The sequence below is a fragment of the Lontra canadensis genome, unplaced genomic scaffold (assembly GCF_010015895.1).
Source record: "Lontra canadensis isolate GAN:19392208 unplaced genomic scaffold, GSC_riverotter_1.0 scaffold95, whole genome shotgun sequence".
NCBI lineage: Eukaryota > Metazoa > Chordata > Mammalia > Carnivora > Mustelidae > Lontra > Lontra canadensis.
The window spans coordinates 7,983,294-8,002,952 of record NW_022631089.1 but is presented as its reverse complement, the minus strand read 5'-3'; the positions used below and the strand labels follow the sequence as shown (position 1 = coordinate 8,002,952).

The 19,659-nt window shown below is 34.7% G+C and overlaps 1 protein-coding gene across 1 annotated transcript; it reads left to right on the top strand.

Annotated features, from left to right (window-relative positions):
- Positions 1-3,059: 3,059 nt before the first annotated feature.
- PCDH17 (protocadherin 17) lies at positions 3,060-19,108 on the top strand. Its single transcript, XM_032836997.1, has 2 exons — positions 3,060-3,250; positions 18,405-19,108. Exon 2 carries the CDS (start codon positions 18,470-18,472, stop codon positions 19,085-19,087), a length of 618 nt encoding a protein of 205 aa, XP_032692888.1. The 5' UTR covers positions 3,060-3,250; positions 18,405-18,469; the 3' UTR covers positions 19,088-19,108.
- The last annotated feature ends 551 nt before the right edge of the window (positions 19,109-19,659 follow it).

Below are 19,659 nucleotides of genomic sequence, written 5' to 3'. Positions count from 1 at the left end.
GAGCAACATTCTTCTTCTTCCACAGACCTATCAAACTGGAAAGGAGATTACTTGTTTCCAAAACACAATGGTGGAACAAGCATTGAGTAGACATTTTCTTTCTAAATGGGAGAAAATGGAAGGAATAAAGGGGTTACTAATCTAAAAGAAGTTGGCAATGTAGAAAGGCAAATTCTATTAGATTTCAAGGCCTGGGAGTAATTCTCTGTGTTCTGGTGCTGGATGCCGTAAGTCCTCTTGACCCTCTGGGACAGTAACCCACCCTTCCTAGTCCTCGTATCTGTGGCTGTACTTTAGCATAATTTTTCCTTCATTTTGTCTCATCTCTGTCCTTTTCAGTCCGCATTAGCAGTGTTACATAAAATTCTCAGTGACTATTTGTCTTCTGTGGAGGTTGAAGGGATTCACATCATTAGACAAGTATGTTCTCCACAGATCTTTCCTCAGTGACCTTATCTCTAATCCTGACTTCTCTTATGATGATGGTTGATTGGATCCATAAATCACATCTTAATCTCTATAGCAAACGGCTGTCTAGCCACACCCTTGCCCTTGTTTCCTGAGCACATTATCTGGATAGGCAGAGAATTTTCCAAATCAGATGTTGGTTCCTTTTTGCTTGGAAGTTCGTTCCTTAATTGATCTCTTTGTTCTCACATTTACTATAGCCAGAAAGGAGAAATCAGGCTGCATCTACTACACTTTGCTCAGAAAGCTCTTTAGCTAAACACACAAATTCATCAGTTATAATTTCTCCTTTTCAACCAGCATTTTGTCCAGGTTTCCTGCCACTTTATAGCAAGGATTGCTTTCTACTGTCCAATAACATTTCCATTTGAGACCTTATGAGAAACGCCTTTAACATTCATATTTCTGTGTACTTTCTTTTCTTGATGGTAAAGCCACATGTTATCCTTAAAGATGATAGAAACTTTCCCTCTAGCTGTTCTCACTTCTGACTGAGCTATGAGCAGAATCATTAAGAATTTCCCAATAAGTTATTTCCCAATAAGTCTATATTTTTTCCAATAGTTTCCTCAAGGCAATCTAGGCTTCTAAAAATCATGCATCTCAAAACTCTTCTAGCTTATTACCATTACCCACTTCCACATTTTTAGGTATTTGCTCCAACAACACATCACTTCCAGATACCAGAATCAGTACTGGAGGGCTGCCATAACAAAATAATATACTGGGTGGCTTAAAATAACAGAAATTTATTCTCTCCCAGTTCTGGAGGTCAGAAGTCCAAAATCAGGGTATCATCAGGGGTCTCTAATGACTCTAGAGGAGGGTCCTCCCTTGCCTCTAGCTACTTCTGGTGGTTGAGGCAATGCCAGGCTTAATACACTAATCTCTCCTATCTTCACATGACATTTTCTCTGTATGACTGTCTCTGTGTCTCAGTTTTCTTTTAAGAACATCATACTTTGGATTAGGGCCCACTCTAATCCAGTATGACTTCATCTTAAGTAATTACATTTGCAAGGACCCTCTTTCCAAATAAGGTCATATTCTAATGTTCCTGGTGGACATGACTGCTGGGGGACAATATCCAACCCTATACTCTTTAATTTCAATGAAATATATTTTTCTGAACAAAAGAGTTCTATACTTATATGATTCTTGTTATATTACTTTAAAAATAAATGCTATACCTTGAACATATCTAAAATATGTTAGGTATTGATTACTGAGTTTGAATTATTATCAGGTGAATATAAAGTGCCTTTTGCATAGTAAAATGGTCAGTGGATAGAAAAAAAAAGTCCAATTTATGGTAGGATTGAAAACTTAAGAGAATTGTGTCAAAAGCAAAAAAGGCAAATGAGTCTGGTAACAAAATAAGAATAAATGAGGGTTGTAGACTATAAGCTTTTCCTCATATGTCTTTGGTAAAAACTAGGTTATCATTTCAGAATTTTAAATTGAACATAGTAAGAAAGTAGCTTACAGATTATTTATATTTTTCTGTAAACCAATATTCTATATATTCTGTATTTTCTTTTCTGTGTTAAATAGCACAATAGGCATCGTTTAAACATGTGCATGAGGGAAACTTATTTTCAGGTGTTTCCATCTGTTGTGGGAATATACTTTAAGAATAGAAGAGAAACATACACAAATTAAACACAAAACCAGGGGAGAAAAGAAAAAAAATGAAAGAAAACATCTGCAGGGCAACAGTGTGGAAAAATGTTTGAGCTGCGTGTTATTAACTACTCAACCTGTTTTACATTGGAATCCTGCATAATTACATTCCAGGGGAGGGGCAAACAACAGATGTTGAATAAAGGTTGAAAATAAGAAAATGAGACTATTTAAAAACTAAAGCTACTTTGCTCACCAACAGGCTTTTTTTTTTTTTTTTTTTTGGCAGGGCTTTTAGATGGCAATCGATTTCATATAGTCACTGTGCATTTAGATGCAAACAAAGTGTTCTCTTTTTTTGCCTAAGAAACTGATAAATTATACGTCCATATATGCCTAAGTTAGAGGTTCTTAAAAAGCAAAACAAAAACAAAATGCAGCATTTCTTTGAATTTTATAAAAATAACATTTGTATGTTGGGTAAAAAAAGAAAAGAGTTGAGATTGTTACAGAAATATATGTATTTCTCATTACTGAAGTCAATATGCTTTTAAAAATTGAGGGTTTCTAAGTGACTGAATAAAGGGCTAAGTTTCAAATAGGCTGTCGTTTCAAGTTCCAGACAATACACATCGAAATTTCACTAGCAGTGAACATTTTTATTAAAGCCTTATTCTCTAGAGATATTAAAGAACAGACAGTCTGCAACTGATTTGGTGGCCTGCTTCTTTACATCTTCTAGCCAGTATTATAGAGAAGTTTTCATTTTGTGCAGGATAAATAAGTCCATCATCACAAGCATATTTTTCCCATTGACCTAGGCGTTCATTTGGTTACTTTGCATTGTTTCTCTCTCATCGAAACTGAAATACTCTCCTGAAGTAAATTTCTTCCAATAACACTAAGTTTTACATATCTGGGGAAATTACCAATGACCATATCTTTTAGGGATTGATCAGTTGAACAGATTTTAATATAAAAATTGCAATCAATAGAGAAGGATTCGTGATTCAATTGGCCCTTTTTTCCCACTTGGTTTTTCTATTTGTTAACTAAAAATATTTTATTTTTCAAGCATTCCCGACTTTGCTTTCCTTTGCTATCCTCACCCTACACACCATCACAACTAGACTTCAGTCTGTTGATCTGCTTCCTCCAGGTGAGCAATTTCTTCATCTGCTAGCTTTCTGCTCTGTGATCCGAATTTTACTTGTTAGATGATGGCACTCGTAAGACTATACACACATAAATGCAGAACTTGTAGACTTTATTTCTTTAAAGAAAAGTAGCATAGTGAATAAGTAAGTTATTCTATTATCTCTGCATCAGTACTATTAGTATTTCAGGAAAAGCTGTGTAACATTAAGGATTGAAAAAAGAATCTAACTGTTCATCTATATCAAGGTTTTTCACATTTCACGTTTATTATTGTTCTTCAGTGAGTTTAAGTGCTCCAGTTCTTAATTACTTAATGTAAAAAAAAAAATCACCTCTTATACAAATTTCACTTTGGAGTGAGTGTAGGAAATACTAGGGAAGAAATTGGTGGACTGGAGAGAGAGCTGGTATAGAAAAGAGGTTTGTTTATTTTCCTTGGATGTTGGTTGTGGATATAGAACAAGCCATGTGACTGTTGTAGCCTGAAGAAGAATCTGTGTTTCACCTGAGAAACTGGGTCCACAAATTCTTCTTTCACTTTGGACAAGCAATTACACTCCATATTAGAAGTGTTATTTTATGGAAATATATCTAAGGCTTCTTTACACATTACTTTGTAAAATCTGTACACATGACTCTGATACAGAAAACACATTGAAATTTGAAATAACTAGATGGATTAAGTGAAAGACAGAAAGAAGTATCTATCTCAGGTGAAATTTTAGTTCATCACATTATATTTTTCTATGTCTGAAGTGTATATTGTCCAAGCCTGACTCATTTGAATGCTTTTGAGAGATTTGATTGGTTTCTGCGCAGTTTAATTTCTACACAAGGGGCACAAGCCAGTGGAGAAAATTATTTTATTAGGATTTTGTGGTGCTTGAAAAATATACATGTATGTTATGGCAATTTAACAATTACTGTCATATTTATTTGTGTTGCTTTACTTCATGCCAGAAAAAGAGAACAGGTTGCATTATTTCTGTATGGAAATGAATGGAAATGGAGAGAAAATACAAGTAAAGTCCTTAAACAGATGGTGTTACAGTGAGGGGAGTTTTACTTATTTCTGATTTGGGGGAGTGAGGGGGAAAGTTTGACAACGTGAGTGCATGTGCATTTACGTATACTGACACATCTATATAAAGTCATCCCTGTTAGTTATTTCACATTCGTTAAATTAAAATCAGTTGGGAAAAAGTTTTATTTCTTAATTCTGTAAAAATTAAAATTAAATTTAAGGATAGCATTTATACCAAAGAAACATTTTGGCTTTTAGAATGTAAATTTCCTCACATTATTTTATGTGTTCTTAAAAATCTCTTTCTCTTAATCTGACATTGACTCTCTGCTCACGTGCACATACATGCTTCTGGTGCATGTATAGGTGTGTGCACGTAAACACCTGGGCACACACTTGGACTTCACCATGACTGTCTACTAATGGGAAACACAGTGTCATCTGGGAGCTAGGGCTGAATATCAGGAAACCCAAAGATTGTTGTAAGGTGGATTAGGCCTTTATTTTTACATCCACTAAATAATTCCAGAAGATTTTTGTCCTTAGGTAAGGCTCTTTCCATTCATTTCCATTTGGTATGGCAATGTGTTTTTTCATCATGGGTACAAAGGATGCATATATAAGGATATGTATGCTTGCCTTTTTAGTTATATTTCTTTATTGATAAAGTTATCTGACATATTACAATTTATCTTATCATTTCAAGAATTTTTTTCACTTAAAGTATTAAGATAGTGAAGCTCGTGAATATTTTCCATCCACATATCTACTACAATAAAACTCTCCAGTTTAAAACTCAGTTACTGGAGTCCACTGATTATAATCTTTTCCTACTTTTGCACATATATATTTCTTTGATTTTTAACATACTAGAATGATTATATGTAATATAATCATTTTGTGTGTGTTATAAAATAATCATACTTTTTTGTTTAAATCACTATTATCTCTTTAATATATGGTTCACAAGATACCACCTTTATGTTTATGGATAATAAGTAGATCAATGAGTTATATGCTAGACTGTGAAATTTTAAAATAAGTGATTAATCTTACAATGAATCATTTATATTGGGAATTTTATGTAAAATTATGTGTAGATATATATGTTTTTTATTGTAAAAGCGTCATTCCCAATAGATAAGAAGTTTTTATTTGCCAAGTACTTCTCACATAATAGTTTTTCTATTTTGCTATACTTATTACAATGACCTTATTTACCATAATAATTAGGTAATTTTCTTTTGTGATCATGTATGTTTTTATCAATTCAGTGAATAAACACTAAAATACCTCTTTTATTAGAAATTTGCCCAATCAAATAGTTAAATTTTATTCCATTTTTTATTGGACCTTGGATTTTAATACTAATTATTTTAGATGAGGGAACATACTCATCTGAACCAGTAAAATTAAAATAAATCACTTAAAAATTTAAGCTTAGGGTGACACTGTCTCAAATTCAAGTTGTTCTCTCTTTTTTGTGATCCCAACTCTGTGGTCACTAGCAGGTTTCACATTCTCCAATTGACTCAAGTAATTACACCATTCTAAAGGAATTTTAGGGTCCAGTTAGAAGGTTGCTGTCATTTTCCTGAAGATTGCTGTGAAAGAAAGTGTACAAATTTGACTTGTTCAAATTGAAGTTAATTAATTTTTTTATGCCAGAACTGCCTAAAAAATTTATTTGGACCAGATTATGGAGAGTTTTGAACACCAAACTGAGTAGTTCTGATTACAACAGTGCCCCTTATCCACAGTTTTATTTTCCATGGTTTGGGTTACCTGAAGTCAACAACGTGATCTGGAAGCAGATGATCTCCCTCTGACTTATCACCAGGTGGTCAATAGTAGCCTTACATTACATCATAGTGTCTACGTCCCTCACCTCACTTCTCATCATGCAGGTATTTTATCATCTCGCATTATTGCAAGAAGGATGTGTAAAACACAAAATATTTTGGGAGACCTCATTTCATATAATTTTTATTACAATATATTATTATAATTTCATTATATTTTTATCAAATATTGTTGTTAATCTCTTAATGTACCTAATTTGCAAAATAATTATTTTTTTAAAAAGTAAATTTTATTGAAGGTGTGTATGTATGTATAGAAAAAAAACAGTTATAATATATAGGGTTGGAACTATCCATGGTTTCCGACATCCACTGGGGGTCTTTGAATGTATCCCTGTAGAAAAGGGAGAACTTCTGTATAACCTTTTCCAGTAATGACCATGGAAATTGTTAGGCAGCTACTCAAAAATAGCTTTGGCAGCACAAAGGATCACTTCTTCTAAGATTGAGCATACATATTTTTAGGGGGAAAAATTCAAATATAGCATGCCTGAAATTAAAAAAGACTGTCTCAACGAATTCTCCTTGTGATGTCAATATGAATTTCCTCTTAGATTGGATTTAGACTACAAGTCTGAAAATAAGCTTTCATATATTTATTTCCCTCTTAATATTATCATGGGGAACACACTTCATTTTTATCATCTGTTCTTTGCTCCAGGTATGGTTGATTATCAATTAAATCACAGAAAGTACTCTCCCAAGATAAGAAAGCATTTAAAACATCACTGTAGACACCTTTTGATGTTTTTACTGCATTATGTATGGATAAGCTTTCATATCCTTTAGAAACACATTTTTATCTTTGCTCTGATTCAAGGGTTGCATTCTCCAATAGCTTTTTGACTCCGGTTTGATTACATAGCAGGGTGATACAGAGGGACATATCTCCTCTCTTTCTATATATGAATTTTCCTGACCTCTTTTCCCAATTTCCCCGTTGCTTCAGTGAACTTTAATGATTACAAAATATTAAAGCTGTTACATAAAAAATGGCTTGTCATTGCCAGTAAAATCCATTACAAGAAACACTTCTGTATATTTACTCTAGAACATGGTATTGAGTGTATTGATTTTGCTTAAATTTTCATTCTTAGGATGACCCAATCATACGGGATAAAAAACATCAGCTTCCAATAAACTTATAGCGCACTAAAGGTAATACGAACAGAATGGTTTTAGAGAAGTAATTCCAAGAACAGGCTTTCTTTAAAATGTCAGTTATCTTTCTTTTCCTACTCCTTGTGTGTTTTAAAACCATCTATAATAATAGCAGCAATAATTGTGATGGTATTAGCACCTTGACTGTGGGAATTATTTTAGTAAGATCAAGGTCAAATTGTACGGGTTCAAACTATCTGTATTTCATTCTAAAGTTACCTTTGGGACACTATCAATTTTAATAACTCTTTAAGATAAACTTCCTCTCTCAGAGGCATTTCTGGTAAAAGTATATGTTTATTGTCATCTGTGTGTGTGCATATAATACATTTCCATAAATTTATTTTGTATTGCTTCTTTCTTTAAAAACATGATGTTTTTAAAAATACTGAGCAGAGCGAGGTACCCCTCTGTTCTTTCGGAACCATGTCCATATAATTTAAGGTAACTGAATTGAAACTTTAGATCTATCTGTAGAGTAGGGTTCTTTGAATTTAACAAAAAGCTTTTGGAGACTAGAATGTCATTGAAAATATAAAAATATAAAAATCTTTCTGGAAAATCTGTCTTTTGGGACTCCCAAATCCTATTGGCAGGTGTTGATTACTAAATAATAAGCAAGAGAGGATTAGTTGCATCTGAGAATGTTAAAAATGACACCCGATTCTGTGTACTTGTATCTAGCAATTGAAAACAAACCAGAGCAGGAAATAAGATGAACAATGGGATTTAAACCGCTAAATAGTTATACATCCCAATAGAAATCAGATAGCAAGTCTGAGAGAAAAACACTAATAAGACTATCTTGCTTGCTTCTTGCAAAGAGTTCGGCTAAATAGGCATGTTTTCATGGACCTTCCTTACCGGATCACCACTTTGATGGGAGGATGACTTGAATTTTAGATGTATTCAAAAATGGTGTCATTATCTGAGACGGGGTTGGCTAACACAGGCAATAAAAGCATAAGGAAACATCCTCTTTAAAGATGAAGAAGAGTAGCGTATTTAAGTAGTCTTGGGCCTGAAATTCAGAGTATTTTTTTTAAGTTGCTATAATTTTAAATTTGTCCTTGTAAACCAAACAGCTTTCTCTATGCATACCAGAGCACAAGTTTATCGCTGCATATAAATCAGGTTCTTTTGGAAGCCGTATTAACCCTTTCAAGACTCAAACATTATAAGGACTGATTAATTAATTCATATGTGATGATAGCTATCAGATAAAGAATGAGAGAGAGACACAGCCGACTTAAACTATAAGAGAGAAATGGGCACATTTGACACAATGCAGTAGAATCAAAAAAAAGACAAAAGGAGAAATGTAGGAGTGAAGTAGATACTGAGTAGGCTTAGGTTTTTAGGGTGCGCACTGTTTTCCATAATTTAAAAGTATAAAGAGGTGATTATTTAAATACAGACTTTAATTTCAATAAAGGTGTCGCTGATTTTTAAAAGTCCCCAAGGGGAAAATATTCTGACCTCTGTGCTTCAGTGGATGTATTCCAGGCAGATGCTTATCTTATTAAAAATTATAATAAACAAATAATAAATACAGAACTTTATAAGTTCTCAAGAGTAAGTAGAGAACTTTGAATTTTTATGGAAGTGTGGTACTTAACAGACAAATGGGATGTGAGTTTATTATTATTATTATTTTTTTTAAGTAAGCTCTAGGCCCAAAGTGGAACTTGAACTCATGACCCTGTGATCAAGAGTCACCTGCTCTACCAACTGAGACAGCCAGGTGCCCCAGAGCTGATGTGACTTTAAATCCTATATATCTTATAGCAAAAGAGAGCCACTATGTATAACTTTGTTTACATCCTGGGATCCTTGTGAAAGTCAGCATCACAGCTTCATAAATGAAAGGGTTTTTTATTGCTTGGTTTGGTTTTGGGGTTTGGTTTCAAGTTTTTATTTACAAGTCTAGTTTCAGTGGTTTTGAAATATGTAGTTTGTAAGGAGTGGTCTTGCTTATTATAGATTATCAATAGTATTTGGTATCTTTTTAATGTGGTCTTTCTTTACATCAATGACAGCATTAGGGTGTGAATAATGAGTGTATTCTGTGTGCTCAAGGAATGGAGCATGAAAGAAAATACCATGGTATCAGTATCTTGATATTCAAGGGGTATAAGGATCTCATTGAGGCAGACAGATTAAAAAAGAAAAAGAATAAGAATTAGGGAGCTAATGCTAGAATACATAATTCTGTGAGGAAATGGTGGCATTATCTTCATCCAAAATAGAAATACTTATTTTGGACAACGTTTTCAGGAATTTCCTGTAGTAATTTATTCTTCATGATATCCAGAATCAACTTTGAAAAGTTTCTGAGATTTAACATCTACCTTATTTGTGGCTCTTCTCCTTGTAGGAGTATTTATTACTTCTTTCCTAGTTACCAAAAGGATCTTCTTTCTTCCAAATCTTTCCTCTTCTGGCCTTTTCAAAGAATCATTTAATCTTTCAGATATGTGATTATATGCACTTTTATGGTTTGTTAATAATAATAGCAAATTAGAGGAAGAGTGAAGAGAGATAAATAGATGTAGGAAGAAGAAATATTTTCTAATGCAGAATTATAAAATACAAGATTTATATAGTTAATAGAAAATAACAGTTGAATCAACATACATTAAGACTTTCTTTAGTTTAGGAGGCGTAGGATGAGATGTGAGCACAATGGGGTCACAATGAGGTCAGAATGACTATGCCAGTGATTAATGTCATATCCTATTGTGCTCCACCGGAGATATCCTGGTTGGGGCCCAAACTCTAGCTGTCTGTTTACAGAAATAATGCTGATTTGAATGCTGCTTGCCCTGTGGCTCATCTCAGTTTTGTATGTTAATAAATGTTGTCTAATATCTTTTCAATCAAGCACCTAAATATTTAAAGAATCTTCTGAGACATACCATACATTGCTCAGATATTTGTAACAGTTGTCCGTGGCCTGCTTCATTACATTTGTTTTTATTCAGAGAGTTTTCATTGTCTTTTAAATCCCAGTGAATTTTCTATAAATTATTTTTTTATGTTTTAGCATTGCAACGTATGTCCTTTGACTTATAAAGCTGGTCTTTTACTACCCTGTGAAATGCACAATCCTGTGTGGGTATTATTTCACTTTCTAATCCCTTCACTTGGATCATCCTGTTCCTGCTCTCCACTATTTATTGAAACCCTGACCATCCTTTGAATTGCCATCAAGCACTACTTCCTGTACAAAGCCTTTCACAATATTATAGTCTACATTTTCCCTATATTTCTGTTGCTTGACACTCGTATGACATAATTCAAAATGTAATTGATCATGAATTATTTCCCCTAGATGGTTTTAAACCTATTTTCTAATTTCTAGTCAAAATGCAAATGTCTTAGTGGGGAGATAAAATCTTCGAGGCTGGAGAATTTTAGAAGTGGATAGACATAGGTTTACTTACTACAAACCTTTACTTGACACAACCTTATTATTCTACAACATTCCATCCAAGATGCGTTTGCTCAAAAACTTCCAATGCCTGAAGCACAAAGTTGGTGTTTTATTCATTCTTACCTTCTGAATGCTTGAGCGTAACTTCTTTAAACTAACTACTGAGCTGTACATCTAATATTGTCGCTGAGTTTGAGCTGTCTTTCCTCTGGTGGCTCATTTGAGTTGGACTGTTTTTCCTTGAGACGCCCTGTCAGAGTCCTTTTCTCAAAACAAAAACAAAAACAAAAAACAAAACAAAACAAAAAACCCAAAGTTTGTTTCATTACTATGGTAAGCTTCAGAGCCAGTCCTCCTCAGCATACCAGTTAAGAAAGTGATGGCGCCATTTATCTGTGCCTTCACTTCCAAGCATCTGATGCTGCCCCGGATGATAGCTGCACCTACAGTATGGGATTGGGGGAAAGGGGCAGCTAAAAATTGAATGTTAACCCCAGAGCGGTATACCAGGGTACATAATTATATTTTTGCTATAGATTCCCAATGCATGGTTTGGATTCTCATTTTTTAAATATTCTTCATGTGTGCACATCAAATCTCCTTATAGTCTTTTGCTTTCATTCCTTAACATAAGCTTCCATTTAATTTAAGTTTTCTTCATCTCAGAGCATTATCTATGGGTTGTTAATATATATGCCAGAAAATTCACTCTGGTAGACATGTTATTATGTCCAAAGGGTCACAAACACTTAAAACCATCCCTGAAGGCATGCAGGTGCACCGAATAGTAAGTGCAAATGCTCCAGGTGCTTCAAATACCCAGCTGCAATGGGATGCAGTTGAATATGACATAGGCCAGTGGTCTCTGTGTCTGAATGCAGCCGTGGCAGTACATTGGAAAGTATTGTGCAATGCAGGTGCACGCTAGAGGATTGCTACTTCAAAGCTACCACGGTTTGACTATTTGATAGTATTATAATAACTTCCTCTTCAAAATGTGTTTTCCACCTATCAAAAGCAGACAGAATGGTATTTCACAACTGAGGTAAAATCTGAAAGCCTGATTGGCAGTGGATCAACCTAAAAATACATACACATTTCTCTCAGAGTTTTTTTCTACGGGAACTGTGTTTCCAAATTCTGATTCTTTATGGCCAATTATTAAGAAGTAATTTTAAGTTTCTGGAGTTGTATATGGAGTGTTTAATCGTTGTATTGCTGCCCATTTAAACAGGCATCCTCATAAGATGAGCACATCAACATATTATAACAAGAGACATGGTCCCCCTTATGTTAAAAGAATAAAAGAAACAAAAACATCCTATATGTGTGTGTATTGGTGTATCAGTTATTCGATTAGTAAAACAAGAGGTTCCTGTGCACAAGCATCATGGGAAATACAATGCAACAGACAAAAGATCACTTAGCTGAAGTAAAGTGGTTGGTTCTCTGATGCCGCATTTTCCCCAACCCTTTCCTTTTTCTTCTCTGCACGAGGGATGCACCAAGCTTATTAAAAATTGTGCTAAAATTAAGCCTGGCAGTCATATGAACACTAGCACGGAAAAAAAAAAAAAAAAGCATGTGATAAAATTGTAATGTGCTCCTTTCTTTCTTATTCTGACACAGGGGAAAAAAAAGTTTTGAGACAACTTTCCAACACTGTCTCTAGAAGTAATATTGAAAGTGAAATTTTTACTCCTCTCCTAGTCAGAGCGAAATCAGAAGGTTTATTTTTAACTAATGGGCTAGTAAATGGGACATAGAGACCATAAATGGAAATAATTTGAATGAATATAGATTAAGGTGCAGTTTATATGGAATGATTCACCTCATCATAAAAAGTATAAGGAGTTTATAAAATGGTAAAGTAAAGCAAGTGAATAATAATCAACCACCAAAAAAAGAAATAATTGTTTATGTTAGAAAAGTATCAGCTCACAGGATCATGTGAATTATGTCAACTCACTGCAAGGGAAATTTTATTAGAGATCTGTTGGACTGTATCCTGATGAGATTTCTCTTTTAGCATCGATACTTTTTATCTGATAGGTTCAAATATATTTGGATTAAATTGTAATTTGTCGCAATCATGAGGGAGAGTGTGTACACGCGTGAAACTGAGACTGTGTGTTAAAGAACAGAAAAAGACAGCAAAAACAAGCTGTTCTTATGCCAGTAAAATCTTTCAGTAGAAAACTGGTACCCAGAAACTTCCAGTTGAAGGTCTTGGTTTGTCATTATTTTCTGGTGGGTAATCTGTGATGGGTCCCTAGTTTAGCTTCTGTAATGTTTATCTGCAAAATACCAGTGCCAGACATAAATAGAGATGGGTGCCTGCTCTTAGCTTTTCCAGACAGCTAATTAGGTGTTATGAAAGCTTATGCTGGTGAAAGGAGGTAAATTAGAAATAAAAAAGAAAAATGAGAACAAATAAAAAATGGACTTCCATTTATAGAGTTGTCTACTTGGAAACAATTCTAATTTTAAGATGCTGTTAGAAACAGTAGCAACCACCACACTAAAAGAACAAAACTATTCCTATTTAAAGTTGTTTACAAAGCATAAATAAAACCATTTTGTTGACAGTCAAAAAGCAGAGCAAATTCTCTCTCTCTCAAATGCCCTTACCCCACAGCCACAGCATTTTACAACCTCCTCATTGATGCCCCGACTTGTGGATTTTGGTTTTCGGATTTCTATGACACAGATGTTTATTTCTTCATTATAAAAAATGAAATCAGATGCATATGTGAAGCTCTTAAGCTAGAAACTATATGCGTGTTTTTGTACAAATATGTGGGCTCCGGAGGCAGCAAGCAAGTGAAACTAAGGGGAGGAAATCCTTTTATGTTTTCTAATAGCTCCCTAAGTAGTAACAAATTAGTTGCCAAGTATCTTTCTTTGGGTAGTGTGGTAAAGCACTTTGAAGACAGGGAAAATAAGCTTAAATTCTGATTTGTGACAAATTCCTGCCTGACAGTGAGAGAGACTAGAATAAATAGGTAGTTTTACTCTGGACTAAGAAATTTTACGGAGACTGGCTCCTTGACACATTCCCTTTGTAGTGAACACCACTGAGTCATAACGCACAAGGATTGTTTCCCCTGACTTTTCCCAAAGTAAACATGTTTAGCTAAGGCTCCCTTAATCTTTAGTAGTCCTTGCTGATTTAAACAGTGCTTTGGCTTCAAATTTTAATCTTATGCATAGTACTCTTTGGCACTTCTTACCTGTTGTTGAGATGGCTGTGCACCCCTAATGATACAGTGACATTACAATGTGAAAATCACATGGTAAACATTGAGTTATGGACACCTTTGTGAAAGCTTGCTAAAACCCAATAATGTAAGGGCAGGTAGTTTGATGTCTTACCTAAATATTTTCTTTCCTCACGGAAATGTAACTTCCACAATGACAGTTCCTTTGAAGGAGTATTTTGGCACCAAATGATTGCTTGCCTCATATCGCTAAGATTAAGTTATTAAACTGCTTACTCTAGGTTAAAAAGACAGAGCTTTCCTATATGTCAGCAAATATGCATATGTAGATTTCAGGCATCTTTATGTCTAAATCAATCTGAATTACATAGAATTCTAAAATCAGGGGTAGTCAAGTTGTTGATTCAGTCATGGATTTCATACCTACAGTAGGGCAAAGGGAAAGATGAAAGTGTCCTTGGAGATTTGAAATAAAAAGATTTGTACCTGTATATGTACATTATATGTAATGTTTTATATATAAAATGTGTATAGATATATGTGTGCATTTTATATGTATTTATGTTATCTCCTAAACTGTGAATGTAGAACTTTCTTGTGCATTTGATTTATCTGTATTTCTCTTATGACAATTACTGATAGTTAGTTTTCAGGAATTCATTGGTTATACATTTGAGTTTTAAAATTTTGTTTGGACTATATTCTGTAGAAAGCTCAATTTTTTTTAAAAGATTTTATTTATCTGACAGAGAGAGATAGCATAAATAAGGGGGAGCAGCAGAGGGAGAGGGAAAGCAGGCTTTCTGCTGAGCAGGGAGCCAGATGCTGGGCTCCCATCTTGGGACCCTGGGATCATGACCTGAGCTGAAGGCAGAAGCCAGACACTCAATCGACCGGCCACCCAGATGCCTGAAAGCTCATTTTTTACACACATACACACACATATAAAGGTTTATATATGTATGTGTGTGTGTTTGTGTTTGTGTGGTTTATTGTACAGCTGAATTGCAAGTACTAGAGTCATTTGAGTGACCTTATGTCTTTTGCAAAAATATAATATAAATTCGGATGAAAATTAAAATAATTAAGATGAGTGTGTTTAGATCCCTCTCTTTGAGAGCTTGTGTAATAGATTTGACTATAGGTATATAGAAAATTCTTAATACTAAACAAGTATTTAAATTTATCAGATTGTCACATGATCCTTCAAGGAATCATACCTTTTAAAACTGAGACACTGTAAACTTTCCCTGTAGGCAGAACTGCCCAGAATCCCAGCTGTTGGCCTTCAGAATAGTTTTCTCTGTGCAGTATAAGTATGCTTATTTCTCAGTTTCTCATCCTCATACCGTTTGGATTATGCTATCTTTTTTTGGCAAAGGGTGCATTCTATGAAAAGGGTCATCATGTTATATTGAGGAAAGGGTGAAAATGGGCACAAATAATCTCTTTATAACCTCAGATTGGTCCAGAGGAAAAAAGTGAATCTTGGATCCATTATGTTTGCCTTGATTTGTTCTATCCAGGGTCTCTGAATTTGTTTTCTGATACAAATATCCAATCTATGCTAATAGCTGCTGTCTACATAATTTGCTTCTTTTTCATTTCTGTGGCATATAATTCAACATACCTATTCTGAGATCTGTTGTCCCTAAGGCACAGGAAAGAGATTGACCTTGTAGCTCCAGGTCTGGAGAAAATACTCCACACTATTATTTTTATGATACATATTTAATTTGTTGAGGGGATCTTAAAAATATATAACAGAAGATACACATGATAGAAATCCTCCTGCACAACTGTCCCTCCCTCTGTTGTCCCTCCCTTTACTTAGCTTTCCTTCTCCTCTCTTTTTTCTTCTGCATTTCTCATTTTGTTAATGTTTATGTCTGGATAGTCATTCATTATATACTACCTCTTTTTTGTACCTACCTATTCCCTTTTTTGTACCTACCTATTCATCTATTTATTTATGTTCCTTCAGAAATAATTTTACTTTCTCATAAATTCTTATTTGACCCTTGGAAGTAATAGTTCACTTTTTGGTCGCAGTTTCTGCTGCTTGTGCAAAAGTATCCATTAGATTATCTTCACTGTCTGGGAACCGCTACCGTCGAAATTACAGTCTAATCAGAAGGTGAACAGCTTATAATGTGTCATGATCGATACTTAGAATTTGCTCCCTAGGTTGTGACATAAAGGAGTCAAGTAAAAAGCTGTAGATTTTCAGCTGTTAAATGCAAACAATCATTTCATGTTGATGGTTTCAAATTCAAGGTCGATTTATACTTTCATACATCTGCATTATTTTGTCTCTTTCACTCTCTTCTTAAATTCGTATTGAATTCATGCAGTGCCAGGCTATCCAAATTGCTGAAATTGAAGGCTAGTCAATATTGGAATATAAAACTATGTTAGCATATTTCAAAAAGAATATGTGGGTTATAAATAATTTTTTTTAAAGTTGTGACTCTAAAAGACACAGAAGTATTATCAAATGAAACAGATAGTGAAATTTCCTACTGTGTTTCTAGAGGATAAAATTGGTTGAATGAAATGATATACATTTCTTTTCTAACACAGACTAACACAGTTGTAGAGGTTATATTTATGATCCCCATTCAGAATAGGTAAAGAAAACAAATACCTGATGTTAAAATTTTTTGATATGTTTGTTTTTTAAATGTCTCCTTGACTTTAAATCCATACAGGAAGTCTTCCAAGAAAATTTCTATGTCTAGATTTTTCTGCTGCTCTTTATGTCCATCTGCCTAACAATCTTCCAAGGCACAGATAGTATTTGAGTCTCTGGGATATGAGTTTTTGAGTTCAGTTTGAGACTGCCTTTCACGATTCTTACCTGTAGTGCATAATAAACTGAACATATTTCATTCATTCATCTGTAAATATATTTTTTGAAAACATGACAAAATTAAAAAAGAGGCAAGCTACTTGAAATCATTTTTAACATTTCACAGGTATGAATGACACATGGGATGAAATACCACAGTATTTTTGTTCTGTCAAGACACTATTCTGACTCCTTTCTAAAAAAAATTTAATTTCATAAGAAATGATTTTATTCTAAAACCTTTTGAAATAAATCAAGTTGTGATTTATTTTTTTTCCTTTTTTGAATAAGGAATTATTTACGTGTTTTAAATATGAACTCAGATTTTATATATGACTTTACAAAGTAACTGTATAAATTTACCAGTGCTGTTAAATTCAGTGCCTTCTATTTTAAATACCTCTCATGTATTTGTGGGGAGTGGCGGGGGGGGGTGGTTGTGCCCTGCACAGGACACTATGAATTTGTAGAATCCTCTCACATCAATTAAATGGCTATCCCAAGTGTTCCTAAATGTATAGGGAATTCTATTCCCATCACACAGAGGTGAATTGTAAATATCCTCTCCTGGAAAAAAAAAAAAAAGTCCCTGACTTAAAAAGAACCATTAAACATAAAGGGAAACAATCATTTGTAGATGAAAGGGACAAGTGGGAAGATGCAGTTCAAAGTTATAGTTTAAAATATTGGGATGGTGGAATTACGCAGCTGTTGTCATAATGAAGGAATTTTCTTTCATATTTTCTGTTCAGCATCTTTGAAATAGGGATCATTAAAGAATGCTTTATTTAGATTTTCTCTATGCCTATTGGCAAAAGAGAGAAGCAAACATTCTCACAGAAAACATTATCCTTTAAATAGGAAATCATGAGTTGTCATTCATCTGAACTATATCTATTGACTACATCCATTTTCACCTACTTACACCAAAAACAAAAAGCTGGAGTGAAGAAAACTGATTATATGATCTATACCCATATCTAATAAAATAGGAATGTGTACTTTTTTGACAAGTTTATTCATAACACATTCTGATAGAAAATTCCATTTTCTCTTCTCAGTAGGAAAAGTGGGCTTTTAAAGGAAACCTTTTATTTCATGACTGCCACCAAAATAACAATTACAAGCAAAATAGGGATAAAACATGGGAAAAAAAAAAAAAGCAGCAGCTTAGGACTTGGAAGTATGCGATCTAGTTTTCACCCCATTATTTGATTTGAAAAATTAATCCTGGTAATCCTTTTTGAAGTTCACTGTTTCCAGGATGGGTTATACAGAACAAAGACTAACCGATATCCCCAGAAGATTAGTTTACAGTGATGTTCTATCCTACTGAGAATGATTCTCCAATGGCCACTTTTTACTTCTTCCCAGGCTATGGGAATTCATTAATATCTAGAGAAAAGACTTAAATAAAACCATTGTCTCAACCAGCAGGTTTATGCAACCATACTGAAATGTTTTAATTATTGTTTTCTTTCCCTTTTTAATTAAGAGACCAGAGGTCAAACAAGCCCACTGAGAGCTGATCACAGCCTCAGTAGAAATTTAAAAGCAACCCTAATGATTGGATTTGCTGTTTTCTTTTTTTGTTTTGCAGAACCAGAAGAGTGTGTTAATTGCACAGATGAATGCCGAGTGCTTGGTCATTCTGACAGGTGTTGGATGCCACAGTTCCCTGCAGCCAATCAGGCTGAAAATGCAGATTACCGCACAAATCTCTTTGTACCCACAGTTGAAGCTAATGTTGAGACTGAGACTTACGAAACTGTGAATCCCACTGGGAAAAAGACTTTTTGTACATTTGGAAAAGACAAGCGAGAGCACACTATTCTCATTGCCAATGTTAAACCTTATTTAAAAGCCAAACGTGCCCTGAGCCCTCTCCTCCAAGAGGTCCCCTCAGCATCAAGCAGCCCAACCAAGGCATGCATCGAGCCTTGCACCTCAACAAAAGGCTCTCTGGATGGTTGTGAAGCAAAACCGGGAGCCCTGGCCGAAGCAAGCGGCCAATACTTGCCCACTGACAGTCAGTACCTGTCACCCAGTAAGCAACCAAGAGACCCTCCGTTCATGGCTTCCGATCAGATGGCAAGGGTCTTTGCAGATGTGCATTCTAGAGCCAGCCGGGATTCCAGCGAGATGGGTGCCGTTCTTGAGCAGCTCGACCACCCGACCAGGGATCTGGGCAGAGAATCGGTGGATGCAGAGGAAGTCGTGAGAGAAATTGATAAGCTTTTGCAGGACTGCCGGGGGAATGACCCTGTGGCTGTGAGAAAGTGAAAAAAAAAAAAAAAAAAAAAAGCATTGGCATTTTCTTGTCTCTCCTGTTGATTTAAAAATGATCCCTCCTGGTGACAACCCGTTTTACAGGGATGAAGAAAGACCAATGCTGCTTTAAGGCTTTTAGTGAACATCTGAAGTGCCCACAAGTATGTTCTTTTCACTGCTGTTTCTTTTTCAGAGATAACAATGGTTTTGTTTTGACCAAACTTATATTAGGACAGAATTAACGATGCTGAAAGAGAAAAGAAAAAAGAGAGAAGAGAAAAGAAAGAAGAAAAAGGAGGATGAGGAAGCGAGTTACCTTTTGACAATCTGTTAGGAAGGTATGCAGTGTGAGAATTGAAGTATTTCTGATCACTCTTAAGACTGTCCTCCGTGATTTATGCTGACTTAACTGTTTACCTATAAACCCCATACAAAGCAGGGTCATAATTTGTGATCTGTGGTGGATTTCTAGCAGTCTCCACAGGCTTCTACTTAAAGTCCCGAAAAGACCTTGCAGTAGTCCAAGCTACACCAAACATTAACACATATTTGTGGTAAACATTTCTGTATAAAGTTACCTGCCA